Source organism: Poromitra crassiceps (assembly GCF_964638095.1).
Source record: "Poromitra crassiceps genome assembly, chromosome: 2".
Classification (NCBI taxonomy): Eukaryota; Metazoa; Chordata; class Actinopteri; order Beryciformes; family Melamphaidae; genus Poromitra; species Poromitra crassiceps.
In genome coordinates, this window is record NC_139624.1 from 27,922,061 (window position 1) to 27,945,105 (window position 23,045).

General features: G+C 45.6%; 1 protein-coding gene across 1 annotated transcript in view; it reads right to left on the bottom strand.

Moving 5' to 3' along the window:
• Positions 1-23,045, bottom strand: part of LOC310799237 (kinesin-like protein KIF21A) — a gene marked incomplete at both ends in the record, with an annotated part of 116,544 nt that overhangs the window by 71,901 nt on the left and 21,598 nt on the right. Inside the window, 4 exons of the mRNA XM_083661810.1 lie at positions 2,707-2,841; positions 5,351-5,500; positions 6,337-6,519; positions 12,083-12,305. Of these exons, the coding sequence (XP_083517936.1) occupies positions 2,707-2,841; positions 5,351-5,500; positions 6,337-6,519; positions 12,083-12,305 (691 nt within the window). The remainder of the gene's footprint in view (positions 1-2,706; positions 2,842-5,350; positions 5,501-6,336; positions 6,520-12,082; positions 12,306-23,045) is intronic.

Genomic DNA, 23,045 nt, shown 5'->3' on the forward strand with positions numbered 1-23,045 from the left:
CATCACCACCTGGTCACAAGCCTCACAAACAACTATAAAACCCATCGTATCTCTATATAATCAGACAATAAAAATGATGGACAAAAAAACTATGAGGTGGCACCATTGTCACATCTCGGGGAAACACAAAATGCTCAGCTTTGAAAGTTTCATAAGCTATTCTAACCTAAAGCTTATTTTTAAATGTCTGCATGGCCACGCTCCTTCCTCTTTTAATGATTACGTTGTAAGACACCAGCAGACCAGTTCTACAAATGGAGACTGTCCTGTCCCGATGTGTAAAACCTCGTTTGGACAATCAGTTTTCTCTGTTAAAGGAGCAAAACTATGGAACAGTCTACCTACTGAGCTGAAAACACAACACGATTTTAATGTTTTTAACAGGGGTATTAAGTCATGGTTAAAAGAGCAACAACTGTGTTCTCACACTTAATACCCTTGTAGACCTCTGGTGGTACTCTGTGTATTATGTCTGTATTGTGTGTACATCCTTGAATACCTGCTGTGAAAATGTTGTGACAACTATTAACTCATTGAGTGCCAGCCACTTTTGGAAAACGGATGCTCCCAGTGCCAGAGTTTCAGAGCGTTTTCAGTGATTTCTCGAGGCCCACAGAATATTGTGTGATATTACTATGTAAACACCGAACATGCCCAAAGAACGATGAGACTCTCTTCTATCATCAGCAAAAAAAAGTTTATTGATATCATTTTCCGTTCTTTAGTTATGAGCCGGAGAAGATAGGTTGATTTCACCAAAAAGAGACGTTTCAAATTAGAAGCTGAGATAATTAGCCTTTTGTGAAATGAAGCATTTCAAGCACATGACTGACTCTGAAGCTAATATTTTCTGATGTAGTCACACCTCAAAAATAATTTCCTTCAATAAAACAGTGAAAACAAAGGAATTTTGTTTGGCAAAATAATATTTTTTAGCTGCAACCAGCAGCGCTGGCCCCTGCGTGCGCTGCTGGTTGCAGCTTCTTGCTGGTCTTGATTTACTGCTGGTGGGCATCAGATATTCTAGCTTGTGCTTGCCAATCCTGTCCTGCTGTCTGGGTCTGTCTGGGTCAGTGTTGTATGCTGCCCTGCGTGCCCCACCCCGCTCAACTGCAAACCCCACCTCCGTGGGAGTGTCTCTGGTGGCTCTCTGCTGCGTTTGCTCTGTACTGAAAAGTGCACTACATCCAGCTTTTTTACAGCGTTCCGCGTGTATTTGTCACCGGCTCCCATGCTTCCAGTTGAAAATAATAACAACTCCACAACTAATCATGCGGATGGGCTATCGCAGCGGACACGGAGGGGCTCAATTGTGGCAGCAGATTGGCTGCTGCAGGCACAGCTAACGTTATGCTTCATGCATATCGATGCATACGGATGCGATTTCCGTTTCCCCATGACTTCTTCTCTGTTTTTTCCTCGCCTTTCTGTAATCTGGAGAGCACTGTCGCCACCTAATGGGTCCGTAAAATAGCTTTTACACATTCAACATCCACCATACTTTCACAGGAGATGGATCAGGCTTTTATCCACGTCCCACCGTCAAAAAACGCAATTGACGACTTTAGTCGTCATTGGCACTGAACGTTACTATTTGAATTGACGACTATAGTCGTCATTGGCACTCAATGAGTTAATGCATTAATTGACAGATAAAACATGGAGAGCAGCCCTAAAAGAAGCTCTCTTCCATGTTTGGTCAAGATATCTGGCAATTAATGAAAAGGCACGACTTTGCCCTTAAAAAGTCTCCAGCATCTAGTGACTTCCTTGTCAGTTCAGACTAGGATAGAGAATCCCCCCCCCCCCCCCCCGGTAGGGAATTCTTCAGGAGTCAAGATGTTGGTGGTGGACTGGGGAGGTGGGTGGGGTGAAACGCAGCTTCGGGGGATGGGATACGATCAGCCCAGGTACAGCCACCATGAGGTGAAGGATCAGGGAAAGAGGATGATGACACGCTGACCATGGCTATATGTACTGTCACGTCATAGCCTTGGCAGTGACGTCATTACAAACGTCATATTGACATATTGACAGGGGCTGATTGGCTATTGAGGATGAGGTGATGAGTCAGGAGACACACGTCATAACGGACGTCACACTTGGATTACACTTGACTTATGTTGAGTGCCGATGCCTATTGTGATATGAGGTAACATGACTGGTTCTCATCTTGAAACTAGGTCGAGACCAACATTTCAATCATGAGAGACCAGTGGGTAACATTTTACGAGCGAGCTTTATTCACAAATGGCATGGCATGGCAGCATGGCAACTGATTATTTGGCGTAATGACTCCGTGGTAAGATGCCTCTCTTCTTGTGTTGAGAGAGGAGGGCATCTGCTCAGACTACGTATAGCTTTACTCATGTGGTTATATATTTGATTATGTTTCTTTTTGGGTGTGTCCTTTGGGGTTGTATTTTAATGTAAAAGTCGCCTGTGGACAGGTGTTGAAAATTAGCGTTCCGCTATAAACACTTAACACTGTGTATCTGGCTGTTGTGCATGCATGTATGTTACATCTCCAATGCTCTGTGATGTCCATATGAAATAAACTTAACCTTAACCTTAAGCTTATCTCTTGCCATAATAACTCACTGACCCACAACATCATTAGTTAGAAACCAGAAGTGTATAAATGCAGACCTAGGTCCAATCTGTGAGTGTGTTTCTGCCGGCAGCGCTGTGTGCTACAGTACGTACGTTGTTATCGGGGCTGCAGACCCGAACTTGGCACAGGTGGATGGTGAAGATGGCGTGGGAGCGCGAACTCTGGACATTCATCTGGGTGCTTGCGGTCGTACGAGACAGAGCGCCCAGCTTCAGACACTGAATCATCTGTTAAGAGGAGAGACAGAGGGGAGGGCAGGAGCGAGGGAGGAAGGGCAGGAGAGAGAGTGGGAGAGAGAGAGAGAGAGAAGGAAAGAAAAGAATCAAGACAGACAACCCGGATCCATAATACCTCCGGCCTGGCTATCGCCGGCGGAGGCATAAAAACACACTCCTAGTAAGGCCGTGATAAAGTGCTTTGTGACAAAGTGCTTCTACACACACATGTACCCACTCCTCGAAAGCTATTATGCATGCATATAAGTATTATGCATGGGCAAATAGATCAGCTCTGCCGGACCACAAACCGCCGGCCGGAGTGAAGGAGCTGGAATTCACTGTGTAAAGGATGAGACCTGGATGAAAACTGAAAAGTTTGACAACTTTTTGACAAGAATTGATCATTTTTATTGGGTAATATTTATATACACACAGTATATACAGTAGGTATATATATATATATATATATATTAGTTTGCGCAGACCGATCTATGTTTGTGCGGAACGGTGCTTAATGCATTCAAATCACTGGCCGGACGGGTTACACGGGCAGACCAAATTTCACTTCCGTGGCCAGTTAACAACAAACATTAGCATGCTCGCTGTCCGCTCAGTCCTCTCTCGACATCAACGCTCCTCTGCTGATTTCTCGGTGGATAAAGACAGCTGCTAAACATGATAGATCGCTGGCTAAAAAGGAAAACTACGTCGTCAGAAGGGGGACCCGCTCAGAAAAAACAAACAGGACAAGTCGTTACGTTATTGATGATGAATAATCTGATATCGATAATGACGTTAATAATAACGTCCTCCTTGTGCCAGTGATGTCAACGTTTGTCGCCACTCAAATGGCGTTTCTCATAAAGCAGGCGTGAAAATCTGGTGGAAGCATTTTCAATAAAAAGTGAAACGACACACAGATAACGGTTTATAGTGGACTTTCCATGCCTGCCCATTCAATTCAATAGAACTCTCCCCAATGCAAAATTCGAACAGGTTTAGTTGCCAGTAATGACAGTAAGATGTAGTGAGCAAAGATGGATGATTTAATATTCCATATGCTCTGACCTAACCAAATCTAACTGACACCACTATTGTGAACAGAAAAAAAAAACACTTCTGATATAATGATATTAGTGTTTTAGTATTGGTTTTAGTATTATACTTATTGGACATGAGAAGCAGGTATTTGTCGGTATCGGCTGAAAAAATCCCCCCCAAAGTCTATAAATCCCCCCTATCTGAAGAACATGAGGGGGGAATTCCCCCCTAGTTTGCAAAGTGAATTTTAAGCCATGTATATATATATACACATACTGTACTGTGTGTATATATATTAGGGCTGGGACTTATTTAATCGCGCTAATTTCGATTAATTAATTACAGAAAGAATACCACATTAAAAAAATTAACGCATTTTAATCGCACTTTATTTTTGCACTACAGAGACCATGAAACGTTTCTCAGCGGACGAATTCCAGGCATACCAATCATACCGATGCACAACGTGCATTGAGTGACATCAGACAACAAAGCCCCACATGTGGGAAGTGCCCTGTAACGTCAAACATTTGCATCAGCCTCCATTATCACGTCAATGCTAAACATGTTGCAGCTAGCGTGGAAGCCAGAGCTACATGTAACGTTAACTTAGCCGCTGATCATGCTAACGTCAGTCCTAGTACGAGCAAGCAGAGTCGCCAACCCACACTCGACCAGATGACGGGGTTCAGAGGCAAGATGAGTAAGTCCAAGTAGTCCAAGTCCAAGTCCAAATACAGCAATATGTATTGTCTGTTCCAACTGAACAATCCCCTCACAAAAACACGTCGCCATCAGAACTCTCCCATACCATACCTTACTAGTTACTGAACCTCCATACCCCATAGCATGTCCTCTTGGTCTGGTCTCCTTTTGTTTATGACTGAAAGTTCTATTTTAGTGAAGCTATGTAGGCTACTGATGTCTGCATTTTAACCTGTGCCGATTGTGCATTTTAACCTGTGCTCATGTTTGCTTTTTAACCTGTAAATTCGTCATGTGCCAAATAAAGTACTAATACTACTGATTCACTCATATACCAAAATCCATTTGAATTGAAAAATGTTGCTTCCTGTGTCAAATATTGATATACGATAGAAATGCGATTAATTTAAATTAATTAATTACAAAGCCTCTCACACACACACACACGCACGCACGCACGCACACGCACACACACACACACACACACACACACACACACACACACACACACACACACACACACACACACAGATTATTAATTCAGAAGCTGATATTGGTACTGACTGGGGGCGGGGTAGAGATTGTGTTATTGTAAAGCTTGGTTCAATGTAAGCAAAACATCGATAAGACGCCACGGTGCCAATCCATTATACGTGAATTATGGGACAGAGATGATATTGCTTTTGGAGGCTTTGGCCAGTGTACATTAACAGGACAAGCAGTGGTTCATATTTCTGACCAGTGGTGGTTTGGGGTAATTTAGGTTGTTGACCTCAGCCTCGGAGGTGACGGTGCGGGTGGTCACTCCCACGGTGTAGATGCCTCCATTGGCGTCCTCGTGGATCTTGATGTTGGACCTCTGCTTACTGGCTTCCATGTCCCGCGTCGAGTCAAACAGGTCCAGCACCTCCTCGTTATACAGCTGGAGAGACAGAGGAAAGGGAGGGAAAGAACGAAAGGAGAGAGTGAGGGGGGGGGGGGGGGGGATGATGAGAGGGATAGAAGGAGGAAAGGGCAGGGGGGAGATAGGCAAGGGCCAAAGGTCAAACTTTTTTGTGACTTTTTTAATTTTCTATTTGGAAAAGCATTAATTTCACTTTCATCTTTTTACAGTACATAGTATCATATCCGCACTGCAAGTAATTAACATAGCATTGTGCACACTTAAAACAAAATAAATGTTGCAGTACATCTGACCTTATAGGTTTAACATACAGTACTCAGTCCACTTGGTCCAAATCCGGTAAAATTTCTCTTTTTGCACTCTGAGGGAAAATGACAATCTTTCCGTAATATCAATGGTGGGTGGCTCTTATTTTAGCCACTCCCCCATCATAGCCTTTTTGCTTGCTACCAAAAGTATTTGCTCAGGTCAAACTTGATGTCTATATTGAAACTTGATGTCTATCTCGATATCGTGATGTGATATGAGACTAGACATTGTCTTAGATTTTGGATATTGTAATATCGTGATATGGCACAAGTGTTGTCTTTTCCTGGTTTTAAAGGCTGAAATTTAAACTTAACTTACCACACTGTTCTATTATTTGCCTTTAGCCACTTTTAGTCTTTAACCACATTACTGATGATTATTTATCAAGAATCTCATTGTGTAAATATTTTGTGAAAGCACCTAGTCATCCCTACTGTACAATACTGTTGCAATATCGATATTGAGGTAAAAAATATTGTGATATTATTATGTATACAATTTCTGGTCTGGTGTGTGTGTGTGTGTGTGTGTGTGTGTGTGTGCACCTCCAGGAACTGTGCGTTGATCTTGAACTCAGGGAGGGGCCTGCTCTGCTCGGTGGCGGCCCGTCGGCGCTCCTCGATGCCTCTGAACAGGTGTTTGACGGCTCGGGGGATGATGCCAAGATCCTCCTCTCCCATGCTGACGTCGAAGCCGGTTCCCATGGTGTAGGTCTTCCCCGAGCCCGTCTGGATGCCAGGGGGGACCACACACATGCACCCATTAGTTCCCAAAACACAATCTATTCCAACACTGAGCGCTTTCATGTCACAGTTGGGAAAATCTGCCTTGAGGAAAATGTCGTCGGAATGTCGTAGCAGCAGGAGCAGAGGGTTCTAGGAGGGTTTTAGGGGTGGGCAAAAAAAAATCGATTCACATTAATTTCATTTGCGACTATTTACTTGCCGATGCCGATCCCGATTTGTGTGTGTGTGTGTGTGTGTGTGTGTGTGTGTGTGCGTGCGTGCGTGTGGGAAAAAATAGTTTTCCATCCTCTGCCCCATATTATGCTAGTTTAGATGTTGAATAACCCACAAAATATAACAAACAAGAGTTTTAGGATCACTAATAGACCAATTATACGCCTACGTCACAATGACAACAAAGCAAGCTGCGTGCGCAACGTGTAGGCAGAAAACCCTCAGCCCAGCATTCACAGACAGTAAAAAAGCCCCGCTGTCAGGACTGCTCTATGCCCATCTGCAACACACAGTTATATTTTAGTTTTAAAATGCAGTTCTCGGCTTACTACCACAGCTTATCGCCTAGTGATAAGCAATGTTATGCATCGAAATTAACGTTGTTTAATGGGATATGTCTTACAGACCCATACGCACTGGCGCTGTCAATTGGCCAAGCCTAGTCATACATATCGTGCATTCCTTTATAACTGGGGATAGCGTAGATAATTATTCTGTAACTTGCAAAGATATATTGTTATGTTGATAATGCACACAACTCAATAATGACATTATGTAACGTTACTTGGTCGTTAACTAACCGAGCGATGTGGCTGAGCAGCCTACAGTTTCAGGCAGCTTACCTGATTATGAAGAGCACTGCAAAGTCGGGCATTTTTAACGATTTCCTCTTTCGGCTTGCAACCAAAGACACCTACGGTTAGCATTAAAAGCAAGGACTAAAGTTTTACCGAATCCCGTCAACTCATACTGCTTTTATGCTAACCGTATGTGTCTTTGGTTGCAAGCCGAAAGAGGAAATCGTTAAAAATGCCCGACTTTGCAGTGCTCGCTCATTTCATATCAGGTAAACTGTAGTAGGCTGCTAGTAACAGCCACATCGCTCGGTTAGTTAACAACCAAGTAACGTTAAATAATGTCATTATTGAGTTGAACTGATTGGAACGAGGACATCATTAAAAATGCCCAACTTTGTAGTGCTCTTCATAATCAGGTAAGCTGCCTGTAGCTGTAGGCTGCTCAGCCACATCGCTCGGTTAGTTAACGACCAAGTAACGTTACATAATGTCATTATTGAGTTGTGTGCATTATCAACATAACAATATATCTTTGCAAGTTACAGAATAATTATCTACGCTATCCCCAGTTATAAAGGAATGCACGATATGTATGACTAGGCTTGGCCAATTGACAGCGCCAGTGCGTATGGGTCTGTAAGACATATCCCATTAAACAACGTTAATTTCGATGCATAACATTGCTTATCACTAGGCGACAAGCTGTGGTAGTAAGCCGAGAACTGCATTTTAAAACAAAAATATAACTGTGTGTTGCAGATGGGCATAGAGCAGTCCTGACAGCGGGGCTTTTTTACTGTCTGTGAATGCTGGGCTGAGGGTTTTCTGCCTACACGTTGCGCGCGCAGCTCAATGTTGACAAGCTGTATAAGGGGTCTATAGTTACTTGTATATTTTGAGAGCAAAATAGAGTGTTTGTGTCTGTTTTCGAGTGTGTGTTTTTTTGGGGGAGGGGGGGGCGTTTAGCATGCAGTTTGATTGGCTATTGTTTCACAGTTTTGTCAGTCAACTCCTTTTGTTGTTGTTAATAATGAATATAGTTGAATAGTGGGTTTGATTTTAGGGAAGCTGAAATACTTTCACAATTACATAAAATATTTGAAACCTTTTGCAAATACAGAAAATAAAGTCTTGAACTTGAAATCAAACGGTGGCACCAAAATCGATCAAAAAGGGTTCTGCTGGGTTGAAGCGCTCATGTCTGTTGTGTCTGCTGAGTGTCGGTTAGAGGGGGTCGGAGGGGATGGGGTGGTCGCCATGGTGACAAAAAGAGGAATGCAACATTGGGCTCAAATTCACACGTCACCCCCCGGAGCCAATGAAAGGCAGCCTGACAGGACTGCGTGTGCGTGTGCGTGTGCGTGTGTGTGTGTGTGTGTGTGTGTGTGTGTGTGTGTGTGTGTGTGGGGGGGGGGGGGGTAGGGGCAATGTGTGTTCCTTTAAGACCTCACCTGTGTTTTCAACCAGTTTGCATGTGTGTGTGTGTGTGTATGTGTGTTTACAGTATGAGTACAAAATGTATATGTGGTCCTGTGTCTGTTTGTGCATGTGTGTGAGCCGCTCTGTGTGTGTGTGTGTGTGTGTGTGTGTGTGTGTTCCACTGCGCCCTGTGAAAGACTCTTTGACAGGAAGACAAGGAGCGTAGGAACAATGCGAGGAGAGAATAATGAACAGAGCAGAGAGGAGAGGTGGGAGAGGAGAGAAAGGAGAGGGGGAAAGGAGTGAGAGGAGATGAGAGGGGGAGGAGAGGGGGTGAGAGGAGAGGTGTAGAGGAGAGGAGATGAGGGAGGTAGAGGAGAGGGGTAGAGGAGAGGAGATGAGATGAGGAGGAGAGGTGTAGAGGAGAGGAGAGGAGAGGAGATGTGGGAGAGGAGAGAGAGGAGGGGAGAGGGGGAAAGGGGTGGAGAGGAGATGAGATGGGGAGGAGAGGGAGGTGAGGAGAGGAGGAGAGAGGGGGAGAGGAGATGAGAGGGGGAGAGGAGAGAGAGGAGGGGGAGGAGAGGAGAGGGGTAGAGGAGAGGAGATGAGATGAGGAGGAGAGGTGTAGAGGAGAGGAGAGGAGAGGTGGGAGAGGAGAGAGAGGAGGGGAGAGGGGGAAAGGGGTGGAGAGGAGATGAGAGGGGGAGGAGAGGGAGGTGAGGAGAGGAGGAGAGAGGGGGAGAGGAGATGAGAGGGGGAGAGGAGAGAGAGGAGGGGGAGGAGAGGAGAAGAGAGGGGGAGAGGAGTAGGGGAGAGCAGAGGAGACAGAGAATAGAGGAGGCAAAGTTTAGCTGCTAAGTTCAACCAGAGAGAAACAGCTTTAAATGAAATGCTAAACACTCTACAGGAAGACCCCCCCCCCTCTCTCTCAGAAATATCTATCTCTTTCTCTCCCTCTGAAATCTCTCTGAAATCTCTCTCCCCTCTCTTTCCCTCCCTCTCTCTCTGAAATCTCTCATTCCCCCTCTCTCCATAAATCCAAATGGTCATGGCATTAAAAAAGAAAAGTGCCCCTCCCTCAGATCCTCTTACACTGTTAGATCTCGTCAATCTGTGATGTTCAATACATCAAGGAGTTAATTGATGAATTATTGTAAATTTCCCTTAACTTGCCTTATCTACTTCATTTAGTTACAGCACGGACATCAACTTGTTGCACCCAGCTGTGGATTTGCGTTCTGGTCTAATTGCATTATGAAGCTACTGTGGATGAAGAAACACTTCTACAATGCTGTATGACTGTTGAACATTGGTACAAAATGGAGAGTCAAAAAAGAAACCCTTGCTCTTTGATTATGAGTCCAGAAATGCAAGATGCGTCACAAATAGATTTTGTTTAAAAGGTCCAATTACCAATTTCATGCTATTTTTAACTGTTTAAAACATGTCTAATGTGTCTTTAAAACAAGGTTATGAATTCTGTTGCAAAAAAGAAGAAGAAGATAACCCTCAAATCCAGCCTCTGTGGGACTTCTCTATCAGCGCCATCTCTCCCCTCATGAGTCTCAACGTCAGGCCCATGAGAGTTCTTATGCTGATACATACACTATGTTACTGCATGCTGCAGATCTCTCTCTGGGTCTGATACACTATGTTACTGCATGCTGCAGATCTCTCTCTGGGTCTGATACACTACATTACTGCATGCTGCAGACCTCTCTCTGGGTCTGATACACTACATTACTGCATGCTGCAGACCTCTCTCTGGGGCTGATACACTACATTACTGCATGCTGCAGATCTCTCTCTGGGTCTGATACACTACATTACTGCATGCTGCAGATCTCTCTCTGGTTCTGATACACTACATTACTGCATGCTGCAGATCTCTCTCTGGGTCTGATACACTACATTACTGCATGCTGCAGATCTCTCTCTGGGTCTGATACACTACATTACTGCATGCTGCAGATCTCTCTCTGGGTCTGATACACTACATTACTGCATGCTGCAGATCTCTCTCTGGGTCTGATACACTACATTACTGCATGCTGCAGATCTCTCTCTGGGTCTGGTACACTACATTACTGCATGCTGCAGATCTCTCTCTGGGTCTGATACACTACATTACTGCATGCTGCAGATCTCTCTCTGGTTCTGATACACTACATTACTGCATGCTGCAGATCTCTCTCTGGGTCTGATACACTACATTACTGCATGCTGCAGATCTCTCTCTGGGTCTGATACACTACATTACTGCATGCTGCAGATCTCTCTCTGGGTCTGATGCACTACATTACTGCATGCTGCAGATCTCTCTCTGGGTCTGATACACTACATTACTGCATGCTGCAGATCTCTCTCTGGGTCTGATACACTACATTACTGCATGCTGCAGATCTCTCTCTGGTTCTGATACACTACATTACTGCATGCTGCAGATCTCTTTCTGGGTCTGATACACTACATTACTGCATGCTGCAGATCTCTCTCTGGGTCTGATACACTACATTACTGCATGCTGCAGATCTCTCTCTGGGTCTGATACACTACATTACTGCATGCTGCAGATCTCTCTCTGGTTCTGATACACTACATTACTGCATGCTGCAGATCTCTCTCTGGGTCTGATACACTACATTACTGCATGCTGCAGATCTCTCTCTGGGTCTGATACACTACATTACTGCATGCTGCAGATCTCTCTCTGGGTCTGATGCACTACATTACTGCATGCTGCAGATCTCTCTCTGGGTCTGATACACTACATTACTGCATGCTGCAGATCTCTCTCTGGGTCTGATAAACTACATTACTGCATGCTGCAGATCTCTCTCTGGGTCTGATACACTACGTTACTGCATGCTGCAGATCTCTCTCTGGGTCTGATACACTACATTACTGCATGCTGCAGATCTCTCTCTGGGTCTGATACACTACATTACTGCATGCTGCAGATCTCTCTCTGGGTCTGATAAACTACATTACTGCATGCTGCAGATCTCTCTCTGGGTCTGATACACTATGTTACTGCATGCTGCAGATCTCTCTCTGGGTCTGATACACTACGTTACTGCATGCTGCCGATCTCTATCTGGGTTTGATACACTACGTTACTGTGTCCAGCTTGCTTAAAGGTTAACGCCCAGAGCGCTCCGCCAAAAAAACACTAGACGCCACCAGCGCTTAAACGCGAGGTCCTTGAAAGAGGAGTGCGCTTAGCGCGTCCTTACATAGAGAATGAATTGCAGAAAGGCACTGGCAGCTCAAATAACTGTGTTGTATGTGCATGGCCGCTAAATCAGCATACGCATCTGTTTCTGCTTGCCAACCTGTCCATAGGCGAAGATGGTGGCGTTGTATCCCTCTAAGCAACCATCGATGAGTTTCTGGGTGCAGTGGGTGAACAGCGCCTCCTGCTGGGAGTCCATGTCAAACACGTAGTCATAGGTGAAGGCCTTGTCCTTACCCAGAAACACCTGGGACTCGCCGGGCATCACGCACGTACATATGTGACAGCCCTCAATCTTCTCCCTGGCCAGCTGAGGACGAATCCTGGAGGACAGAGAGAAGGAGAGAGGATGGGGATATGGAGTCAGGATATAAATGTGTGTATATTTGCAATTTTGCATGCCACACTCAGTTGGACATAAAATTTGACAATGACAAAGGGACATCATAAAGGTGTAATTTGTTACACCTGATCTTGTCAAGTGAAGAAAACATCAAAATCCTTCATTTTACAGCTGCTCAAAAACAGATCTCAAAACAGATCTCCATCCGCATGCAAACAGATCAGAGCTGCTACTGTGGAGTGTGTGCGTGTGTGTGTGTGTGTGTGTGTGTGTGTGTGTGTGTGTGTGTGTGTGTGTGTGTGTGTGTGTGTGTGTGTGTGTGTGCGCGTGTGTGTCAAGGACAACACAGTTCCAACACACTCCCCAGCAGGCACCATATACACTACAGTGCCTTCACTGTTCAGCAGGGAGAGGAAGAGAGAGAGACGGAGGGAGAGAGAGAGAGAGAGGGAGAGAGACTCTGGGTAAACAGTCCCACCCTGGTCCCTGGTTTTCATTAAGGAATCACTCTGTTTGCTTTCGTTCAAATAAACACACTCTTATGACATCATTTCCTCCCACGATGGTCCTCTTCCTCTCTGACTTTTTGGTCATCACTGAACTCACTGGAGGGGTGGTGGAAACACCGGAGGTAGACTTTGGAAATATTAGGAGTACATATTGCAAGCATCGAGTCGTAAAATGTCAGAAACAATGGTATGAAAATATCGGAACTGTGGAATGATGATAATAATATTGGAAATAATATATTGCAATAAACATTTGAGAAACTCTAGAAAAATACTGAAAATATTCTGGCTAATATTGGGAAAACTCTGCATAAATATAGGATAATATACACTGTAAAAACTTTCAAATGTATTGAAGATCACTTGCCAGGAAACATATTGCAGACAGTAAATTAATTTCTCCAGAATGAAGACCGTTAAATTAGAATTACATTTCAGCTCCTGAGAAAATAAGTAGCCCAGATACCTGAGAGTCCCACCGGTTGTTATGAATGGCTATTGTTGCTGCATGCTGGCGGGCATTGTGTGTGTGTGTGTGTGTGTGTGTGTGTGTGTGTGTGTGTGTGTGTGTGTGTGTGTGTGTGTGTGTGTGTGTGTGTGTGTGTGAGAGAGAGAGAGAGAGAGAGAGAGAGACAGATGATGTGGTGATTTGCATGCAGTCTGTGTGTATTTTGCTTGTGTGTGTATATGTTGGTGCCTTTTTTGCATGTGTGCTTGCATGTGTGTAAAAAAGACTCTCCCATTCATCACATTGAGAGACTATACAAGCACTATAGTGAATGGCCTGAAAGGACAGAGAGAGGGAGAGACCGACAGAAAAGCAAACAAGAAAGAAGGAAAGCAGGCAAGAAAAAAATGCACGAAAGCAAGGAGAAGAAAGGAAAGGAGAGCTGTTGAGGCTACAGTAGCAGTGTATTCCACAGACGTGTCATTGTGTGCGTGACATCAGATCCCAGCTATTTAGCAGGCTCTCTGGGATTACAGGCCTAACAAGAACAGGGACAGAGCCTGGGAGGGTCAGAGAGACGCAGGGTGGAGAGGTGGAGGAGGGAACAAGGAGGGAGCCAGGGAGGGACAGACAGATGCAGGGTGGAGGGGTGGAGGAGGGAACAGTGACAGAGCCAGGGAGGGACAGACAGATGCAGGGTGGAGAGGTGGAGGAGGGAACAAGGAGGGAGCCAGGGAGGGACAGACAGATGCAGGGTGGAGGGGTGGAGGAGGGAACAGTGACAGAGCCAGGGAGGGACAGACAGATGCAGGGTGGAGAGGTGGAGGAGGGAACAAGGAGGGAGCCAGGGAGGGACAGACAGAGGCAGGGTGGAGGGGTGGAGGAGGGAACAGTGACAGAGCCAGGGAGGGACAGACAGAGGCAGGGTGGAGGGGTGGAGGAGGGAACAGTGACAGAGCCAGGGAGGGACAGACAGAGGCAGGGTGGAGGGGTGGAGGAGGGAACAGTGACAGAGCCAGGGAGGGACAGACAGATGCAGGGTGGAGAGGTGGAGGAGGGAACAGGGAAAGACAGATGCAGGGTGGAGAGGTGGAGGAGAGAACAGGGACAGAGCCAGGGAGATGGACAGACGCAGGGTGGAGAGGTAGAGGAGGGAACAGGGACAGAGCCAGGGAGGGAAAGAGAGATGCAGGGTGGAGAGGTGGAGGAGGGAACAGGGACAGAGCCAGGGAGGGACAGACACAGGGTGGAGAGGTGGAGGAGGGAACAGGGACAGAGCCAGGGAGGGACAGAGAGATGCAGGGTGGAGAGGTGGAGGAGGGAACAGGGACACACCCAGGGAGGGACAGACACAGGGTGGAGAGGTGGAGGAGAGAACAGGGACAGAGCCAGGGAGGGACAGACGCAGGGTGGAGAGGTGGAGGAGGGAACAGGGACAGAGCCAGGGAGGGACAGACACAGGGTGGAGAGGTGGAGGAGAGAACAGGGACAGAGCCAGGGAGGGACAGACGCAGGGTGGAGAGGTGGAGGAGGGAACAGGGAGAGAGCCAGGGAGGGACAGACAGATGCAGGGTGGAGAGGTGGAGGAGGGAACAGGGAAAGACAGACGCAGGGTGGAGAGGTGGAGGAGGGAACAGGGAAGGAGCCAGGGAGGGACAGAGAGATGCAGGGTGGAGAGGTAGAGGAGGGAACAGGGACAGAGCCAGGGAGGGACAGAGAGATGCAGGGTGGAGAGGTGGAGGAGGGAACAGGGACAGAGCCAGGGAGGGACAGAGAGATGCAGGGTGGAGAGGTGGAGGAGGGAACAGGGACACACCCAGGGAGGGACAGTCACAGGGTGGAGAGGTGGAGGAGAGAACAGGGACAGAGCCAGGGAGGGACAGACACAGGGTGGAGAGGTGGAGGAGACTGCCTGCAACAGTAAAACAACAACCAGTTTTCACATGGCAGACGGCAACGTTTATCACATAACATTGTACTTTACACAGCTAAAACTCAAAACAATTGGTATATCAGCTATTTTGAAAGATTATTTATGATGCCTGCTGTAGGTGAAACTAGCCAATATGGTAAATGGTAAATTGACTGTCTTTATAGAGCACATTTTATATAATTTATCGACTACCCAAAGTGCTTTTACATGAATACCTCACACATTCACACATTCATGCTCACATTCACACACCAACGCTGTCTGCAGCCATGCAAGGCGCCAACAGCTCGTTGGGAGCAGTTAGGAGTTCAGTGTCTTGCTCAAGGACACTTTGACAAAAAGTGGAAAAAGTGTTCAAATCAAGTAAGCAGAATTTAAAATTGTGAAATTCCAAGAAATTGATATTCATTCATGAAATGCATATGTTTCAGAACCTTTCAAGTCAAACTCCAATTGAAGCACAACTTCAACACTCAAAACACAAAGTTTCATGTTACTGAAATAGTTCAGGTTGTTCCAGGTGAAACGGCTGCAACTGTAACATTAGGAGGGTTTAGGTCATTCAGGAGTGAATCTACATTCATCCCTTTGGCCACATTCCCAAAACTTGACAGAGAGCCATTACTGTAATCCACAGTAACAATGGAGGCACTCACTCCTGCTTACGGTGATGGAAGTAACGAGGACCAGGACTTCGGCGACGTGCGAGAAATGGAACAAAATAGCTCGGCTTTCAGATCGTGTGGGTTCAAAAGACGAGGGAAGAAGGCTTTGATGTGATGTCAAACTCAACTCAATGAAGCACAATCAAATAAATATGTTGAAAAGAAAAGTCTAATGGCTACTCATTCCACATCACAGCCGAGCAAGGGAGTCTTCACTACTCATTCCACATCACAGCCGAGCAAGGGAGTCTTCACTACTCATTCCACATCACAGCCGAGCAAGGGAGTCTTCACTACTCATTCCACATCACAGCCGAGCAAGGGAGTCTTCACTACTCATTCCACATCACAGCCGAGCAAGGGAGTCTTCACTACTCATTCCACATCACAGCCGAGCAAGGGAGTCTTCACTACTCATTCCACATCACAGCCGAGCAAGGGAGTCTTCACTACTCATTCCACATCACAGCCGAGCAAGGGAGTCTTCGTTAAATGTAATCCCATTCAGAATAAATCTCCGCTTGTGTCTTTCTGATTGTGTTCCCCAGAGCAGTGACGCAACATTAACCAACAAACACATCTGTGTGTGTGTGTGTGTGTGTGTGTGTGTGTGTGTGTGTGTGTGTGTGTGTGTGTGTGTGTGTGTATTGAGTCTTGCGACATCACCACTGTGCTCTGTACATGGGGCAGTGGGGCCTTGCGTGCTAAAGAGGTAGAGGAAGAAGAAGAATGAGGAGAATGAGAGAGACAGAGAGAGAGAACCTAAAGAAAATCTATGAAAACAAGAAAGAAGGAAAGCAAAAGCAAAGAGGAAGGAGGGAGACTAGACATAATGGCCACGGCACAGCCCAGACAAAACACTAACTTCACATGTAGCTTTAGCTAATCGCTACTTGCTAACGTTCCTGTTGCCAAATTACACGTGAGTGTGTGGCTGAGACAGACACAGGTCTCCAACAAAGTTCATTTTCTCCTCAATTGTCTGTCTGAAATAGTGTTGGGGTCGAGACCAGCTAAACCAAGACTAGTCAGCACCAAGACCAGACCAATGCGAGAACATTTCCAAGACCCATGACTCTAATGATGGCTTGCTGAGTGTTTTTTCTTCCCATTTGTTTTGCAAAGAAACTCTTTGTGGTTTGTATCAGCTAATCGTATGACTGATGATTTGGACGACATCTCTGCAGCCACTGCTCTGCTGAGTCTGCTCTCCCATGCCGCGTCTCCTTGTGTTGTCTTCCTTGGCGCGTGAGGGGAGTGGCTTCAGTGTTAGAACTTTCAAACTGTAAAGTTATTGGTTGCATTTGAAGGGGGGGCTTTACACTCGATTAAAAATAAATCAGACAATACACCAGCAGGTAATGATGTCACTGCAGTTGTGGTCTTGAAATAAAATCCTGAATCCGGCTTGTCCGAGTCAAGACCAAGAAAAAAGGGAGGACGAGTCCGAGACGAGATGAGACCATCAAAATGAAGTGTAGCTGCAGCCTAAATTAAAACTTGTTGCACAATGTTGCTAATTCCAACTCCTACAGTACATGTCTCTGCACCAAAACAACACATTGCATAAGACCAGCTATTCAGAGGGGTCAAAAGGTTAAAGTTCAAATAGTGAGTCTGTTAACATTTTAGTTAAAGGCAAACTGGACCTGCCAGTATGTCTGTATGTTGAAACACTACAACTGATTTTGCGTTATGCTTCATTAAACTGACAGCTATTTACACAAGAGTCATATTTATACTGACAAGTGTGTGACAGCTACACAGATCTGACATGGATTTTGAATCTGTTCCTGCTTTGATTACATTCATGCTGTTTATGAACACTGAAAAAAAATGGGCCTCTTTGGCTATTTTCTGGACGTGTATCAAATGTTCTCGCAACTAATACACTCCAAAAACCTCCTCCTGCCGTGGGGCTTTCAACTTAGCGAAATATCAAAAGGTGAGAGCGAAGGTGTGAAGCACGGCCTGCCAGGGTCTTATTGATCATCTGTGGTTCAACCCAAAACACTCTTCTCTGCTGGCTGAATAAGGGCTGCCCTTTAGCAACGTGCAGACTGCACACTTTGGACTTAAGGCACTAATCCACCTTCTAGAGCAGGGGTTGGCAATTATTTTTCCTGGGGGCCACATGAGAAACCCATTGTTGCTGGGGGCCAAAAAACAACAACAAAATTGTCATGCTGTTACTTTAAATGACAGAAAACATACTGTACAGTTATACAGAGCGTTTATTAGATTGAAAATCACTCCAAACAGCCACTTTAGGTCATCTTATTAGATTTTTCTAGCTTCATAAGTAAAATGGTGTGGTTTGTCTCCCGGGCCAGGCAGAACCATCATGAGGGCCGGTTCTGGCCCCCGGGCTGCATAATGCCCAGGTCTCTTTTTAGAGGCTGCTTCCACACAAAATATAACTTCACTCACTGCTTACTTGGCAAGCACACACCCCAACACATGGACACACCTCAACACATGGACACGCAGACACACACATTCACTGAACATACTGTAGAACTGCTATACGTACAAAAAACCTTGATTATGCTATGGCCAGACATTATCACCAAGCCAACCATGGCTCCCCAGCAACCCTAAGATTCTGGAGGATCGAAAAAATATCTATTTCCTCTAGGGGTGGGATACTGTTAAAACACTTTTATGTAGAGAAGCCTTTTGGATCCACACATTGGAGACCTTGGAGCCCTTAGGCCTCAATGAAGAGCTGAGCCTTTCCCCTTTCTCTAGACCAGGCATCACCAAATGGCGGACCGGGGTCCGAGTCCGGACCCAGACGCTGTCCTATGTGGACCCAGACCTATAACTGATAATTCATTGAGAATTATTAAAGTTTGATGGAGCGTTTCAATTTTAACTGGCGCAGCGTTTCTAGACTTTATGGTACTAGTTCACCAGCATCACAGACCGTCACAGACCAATTGCATGCATTGATAATCGCATGTGATGCTACTCAGCCAATCAGGGCCGCCACTCAGCTGCTGCAAGAACAGTAATGGCCCATATCTCAAAAGATCAATGAGGTAAACACAGCCATAAGTGCAGTTCAGTGCAGTTAACCCTTGCAGAAATAGACTCAATAACAACAAGTAAACATGAACACTATGCACGTGCAGAGGTGATTCGGCGGAAAATATGTTTTCGTTGTTCTTCTGAGATGGATGGATTATTTTGGGCTGCATGTGGCGGCGCTGATTGGCTGAAGGAGTTGTCTGTCAAGGCAAGTACTCCTACCCACTGAAATAACTGTGAGATAACGTTATCAGGATGGTTCTACCAGGAAAGAAACGTCCCCAGGAAAAAGGGGAATACCGGTAATTTATTTTCACTATAATTCCATCCTAACTAAGTAAGCATTAAGTAACATAATGACAGAATGTTGGCTATGACTATTTTTTGGTCATGGTTTTTATACACCTTCTGTAATAAAATATCTATAAGAAAAAATCTTATCAGATGGGGGGGACCCTGGGACAAAATCTTATCAAATGGGGGTCCGTGGTCGAATGTGTCAGTTTAGGTGTTTTAGAAGTACCACTGTCCTAAGCATAGACTGTAGTGACTGACGTTCATGAGGTGGGGTCCCCGGTACAGAGGGGCGGGATACAATTCACTGAAGCCTCTGAAGAGATGAAAGGGACACACACACACACACACACACACACACACACACACACACACACACATTCACATGGTAGTATCCACATACTGTACATACACATGCCTATTGCCTGTTCAAATACATGTGTGTGTGTGTGTGTGTGTGTGTGTGTGTGTGTGTGTGTGTGTACCCACATCCTCCATGGCTCTGTCAGCTCCTCCCCATGTGACAAGTGCATTTAGGCTCATGCTCTGGGACTCATTACTGCAATTACAGTGACAGCCTGAGGAACAGTGCGCTCCTCACTCTCCCTTTTATCTCTCTCTCTCTCTCTCTCACACACACACACACACACACACACACACACACACACACACACACACACACACACACACTTGTCCTGGCATCCCTCTCTTTCAATTGGAGAGAACTCATACATAGCATTAGTTTTGGGCAGTGGTATAGCGGTCCCTGGAGAAGTGGGTAGACTGTAATTTACGCTAGGGATGCACCGATCCACATTTTTTCAGTTCCGATCCCGATACCTGAATTTGGATATCTGCCGATACCGATATTATTCCGATAACAGAGCTATTTTTCTTGAATATACAGTACAGACAAAAATATGGCCAATTGAAGAAAAAAGGAAAGAAAAATACAACTTGAAAAAAGCAGAGAAAATGAAGAAAATATACAATTCCCAATCAGATTGGCTTTCTCAGTTACCATCATCAACAAAGATCAAGGGCAAGAGAATGACCCGAGTTCGCATCTACATCTACCTACCTCAGCCAGTGTTTGCTCATGGCCAGCTCTACAGAGCCTTCACCAGCGGAAAGCAAGCCAGCAGCATGAAAGTACTTATTGAAGGTGATGAGGAGGGAATAACAGACATCTTATATAAGGAGCTGCTGTAATCCTGTACTCATACACAAACATTTGCATAACTGCGCCCATGGCGCATCACCTGCAGAGTCTCCATCTTAGAAATTGAGCACGCGCAGGGCCCAAGATTTCTTTTTTTAATATTTTTCCCCCAATTTTTTATCCCCCATTAGTGCTAATTTAATTTATTTATCCTGGTTGCTACTCCACCCTCTGCCGATCTGGGGAGAGCCGAAACTGGCTCCATGCTTCCTCCGAGACATGGGCAGTTAGCCAGCCGCTTCTTTTCACCTGACAGACGAAGCTTCACTGGTAGGACATAGCACGTGAGAGGTTCACGCTATTCCAACCAGTTCCCCTCCCTCTGAAGAGGCACCCTTAACGACCAGAGGAGGAACCACATTAGCAACCAGGATATTGCATGTTTTGGTGAAGGGGTTCCTATATGAAGGAAACCCCCGGGAGGGCGGCACGGGGAGAACATGCAAACTCCACACAGAAAGGCCCTTTTGACGACCCCACCCGGGCTGTGGGCACTCGAGGACATGCGGACGGGCACGCATTCCTTCAGCGCTCACAGCGTCCCAAGTGGGAATCGAACCCAGGACCTTCGAGCTGTGAGGCGACAGCGCTTACCACTGCACCACCGTACCCCCCCTAGGGCCCAATATTTCTAGTATAAAAAAATTACTAATATCGCCTGATACCGATATGATTGCGATATATCGTCCATCCCTCATTTCCAATGCATTCTGACGTTACTAATAGTAAATACTGCTGGGGACCATGTAGATACTCATTATATGACCCGTATGGGGATCTAACACCCCACTCTGAGACCCACTGGCCTGGCAGATTTGGAGAGGCACTGCAGCTGCTCTCCACCGACTGCACAGCTCAGAGGATGATGAGAAATGCCTTGAGCTGTGCGCTCATGGGTTCATGGCCAAATCCATGATACTATAGACTTGATTGTAACATGTTAAGTTAAGTTATCCTTTTGTTTATACTCATGGGGAAATTCATCCTCTGCATTTGACCCATCCTCTACTAGGAACCTTCGTAGAACTAGGAGCAGTGGGCAGCTACAGTGCAGCGCCCGGGGACCAACTCCAGTTCTTTTGCCATTGCCTTGGTCAGGGGGACTGACAGGATTTCTTAACCCTAACATACATGTCTTTAGGTGGTGGGAGGAAACCGGAGCAGCCGGAGGAAACCCACATGAACACGGGGAGAACATGCAAACTCCACACAGAAAGGACCTGGGACGGAGTGGGGTTCGAACCCGGGACCTTCTTGCTGTGAGCAACATTGCTAAGTACCACTGAGTCACCGTGCCATGGATGGCATTTTGAACAAAGAAAAACATACTTTGAAGGGGCCATATTATGCAGTTCTTAATTTTGTATCTTGGATGGTCATATTAAACGTGGACTAAGCTTCAAATAAATAGGTGAAAGTGTTTGAATGTTACCCCCATGAAACCCCTGCCCCCACCATGAAATCCCGTACACGAGATGGCATGGGATTTGTGCGAGAGCCACGGGTCTAGGTGACGTAGATAGTCCTTGTTGCCTTGCCAACCTGGCTGTCAGACTGGGACTTGGCTAACACACACCAGTAGTCTCATGGAATAACGGATTCAGGACCGCAAAAACAAGGAGACGACTTGGAAGTGAGCGAGGATGTAGGACTGAAGTGGTAAGTTCTGAAAATATGTGTCTCATTCCAGCATCGGTTGTACTGCGAAACAACGTGCTGTGCTAGGAAGCGCTAACGTTACCTAGCAGCTAACGTTAGCGCTTGCTATGTTAGCCTAGCAGCACAGAGTTTCATAGACATTATGACCAACCGATATATAATAGCTGAAATGATGAAGGCACACATTTTCAGAACTTGTAACGTTAGTACTTGCTGACTTCTCCAAGTCCTCATTTTTGTTGTGTCCGTGGCCCCCTATAGTCACAAGCATTTGGAAAGTTAGCTAACTAGCTACGTTAGCTTCTGATGTCTTGTTGGGTTTGTAACCTTGTTAAAAACAAACAAACAGCCACATGTATTAAACAGCTGAAAATAGCATACTATGGGAGCTTTGATCATTTGCGACATTTTGTTCAGTTGTGGCTTGAATGAGACGATATTGATTAGTGTGAAGCTCCCCTGGCGGGGATTGGTCTTTTTGGAAGGAAAAGAGCTCGGTGGCCATGTTTGGAAAGTAGTGAAGTAGTGAAACCTATTTTCCTTCCAAAAAGACCAATTATGTGCATTTTGGATTAATATTTCATCGTGTGGTGAGTACCCGAAGCACAACATGTATTTTGGCGCCGTGAGATGTGTGTTTATGCAGATTTTTAACAGCTGTACCATTAGCCTCCATTCTATGGCGATAATTACTAACTTCACGACTGTAGCTCACTGTAAACTGAGCGGACAGTGCTGGTAAGGCATGGTGTATCTTGGTTATGGGATGTGGCAAATGAGCTAAACTTCCAAAAAAGTGGAGTATCCCTTTAATCGTTCTATCTATATGTAATGGAGCTGTATGTGTATGTAATACATCCAAGTCACGTTTTTCATCAATGGTCAAATTTGTTTTGACAATCCGTTGCTTGTTGATATAATTGTTTTACAACTGCCAAATTTAGTAGCCAGAGATAG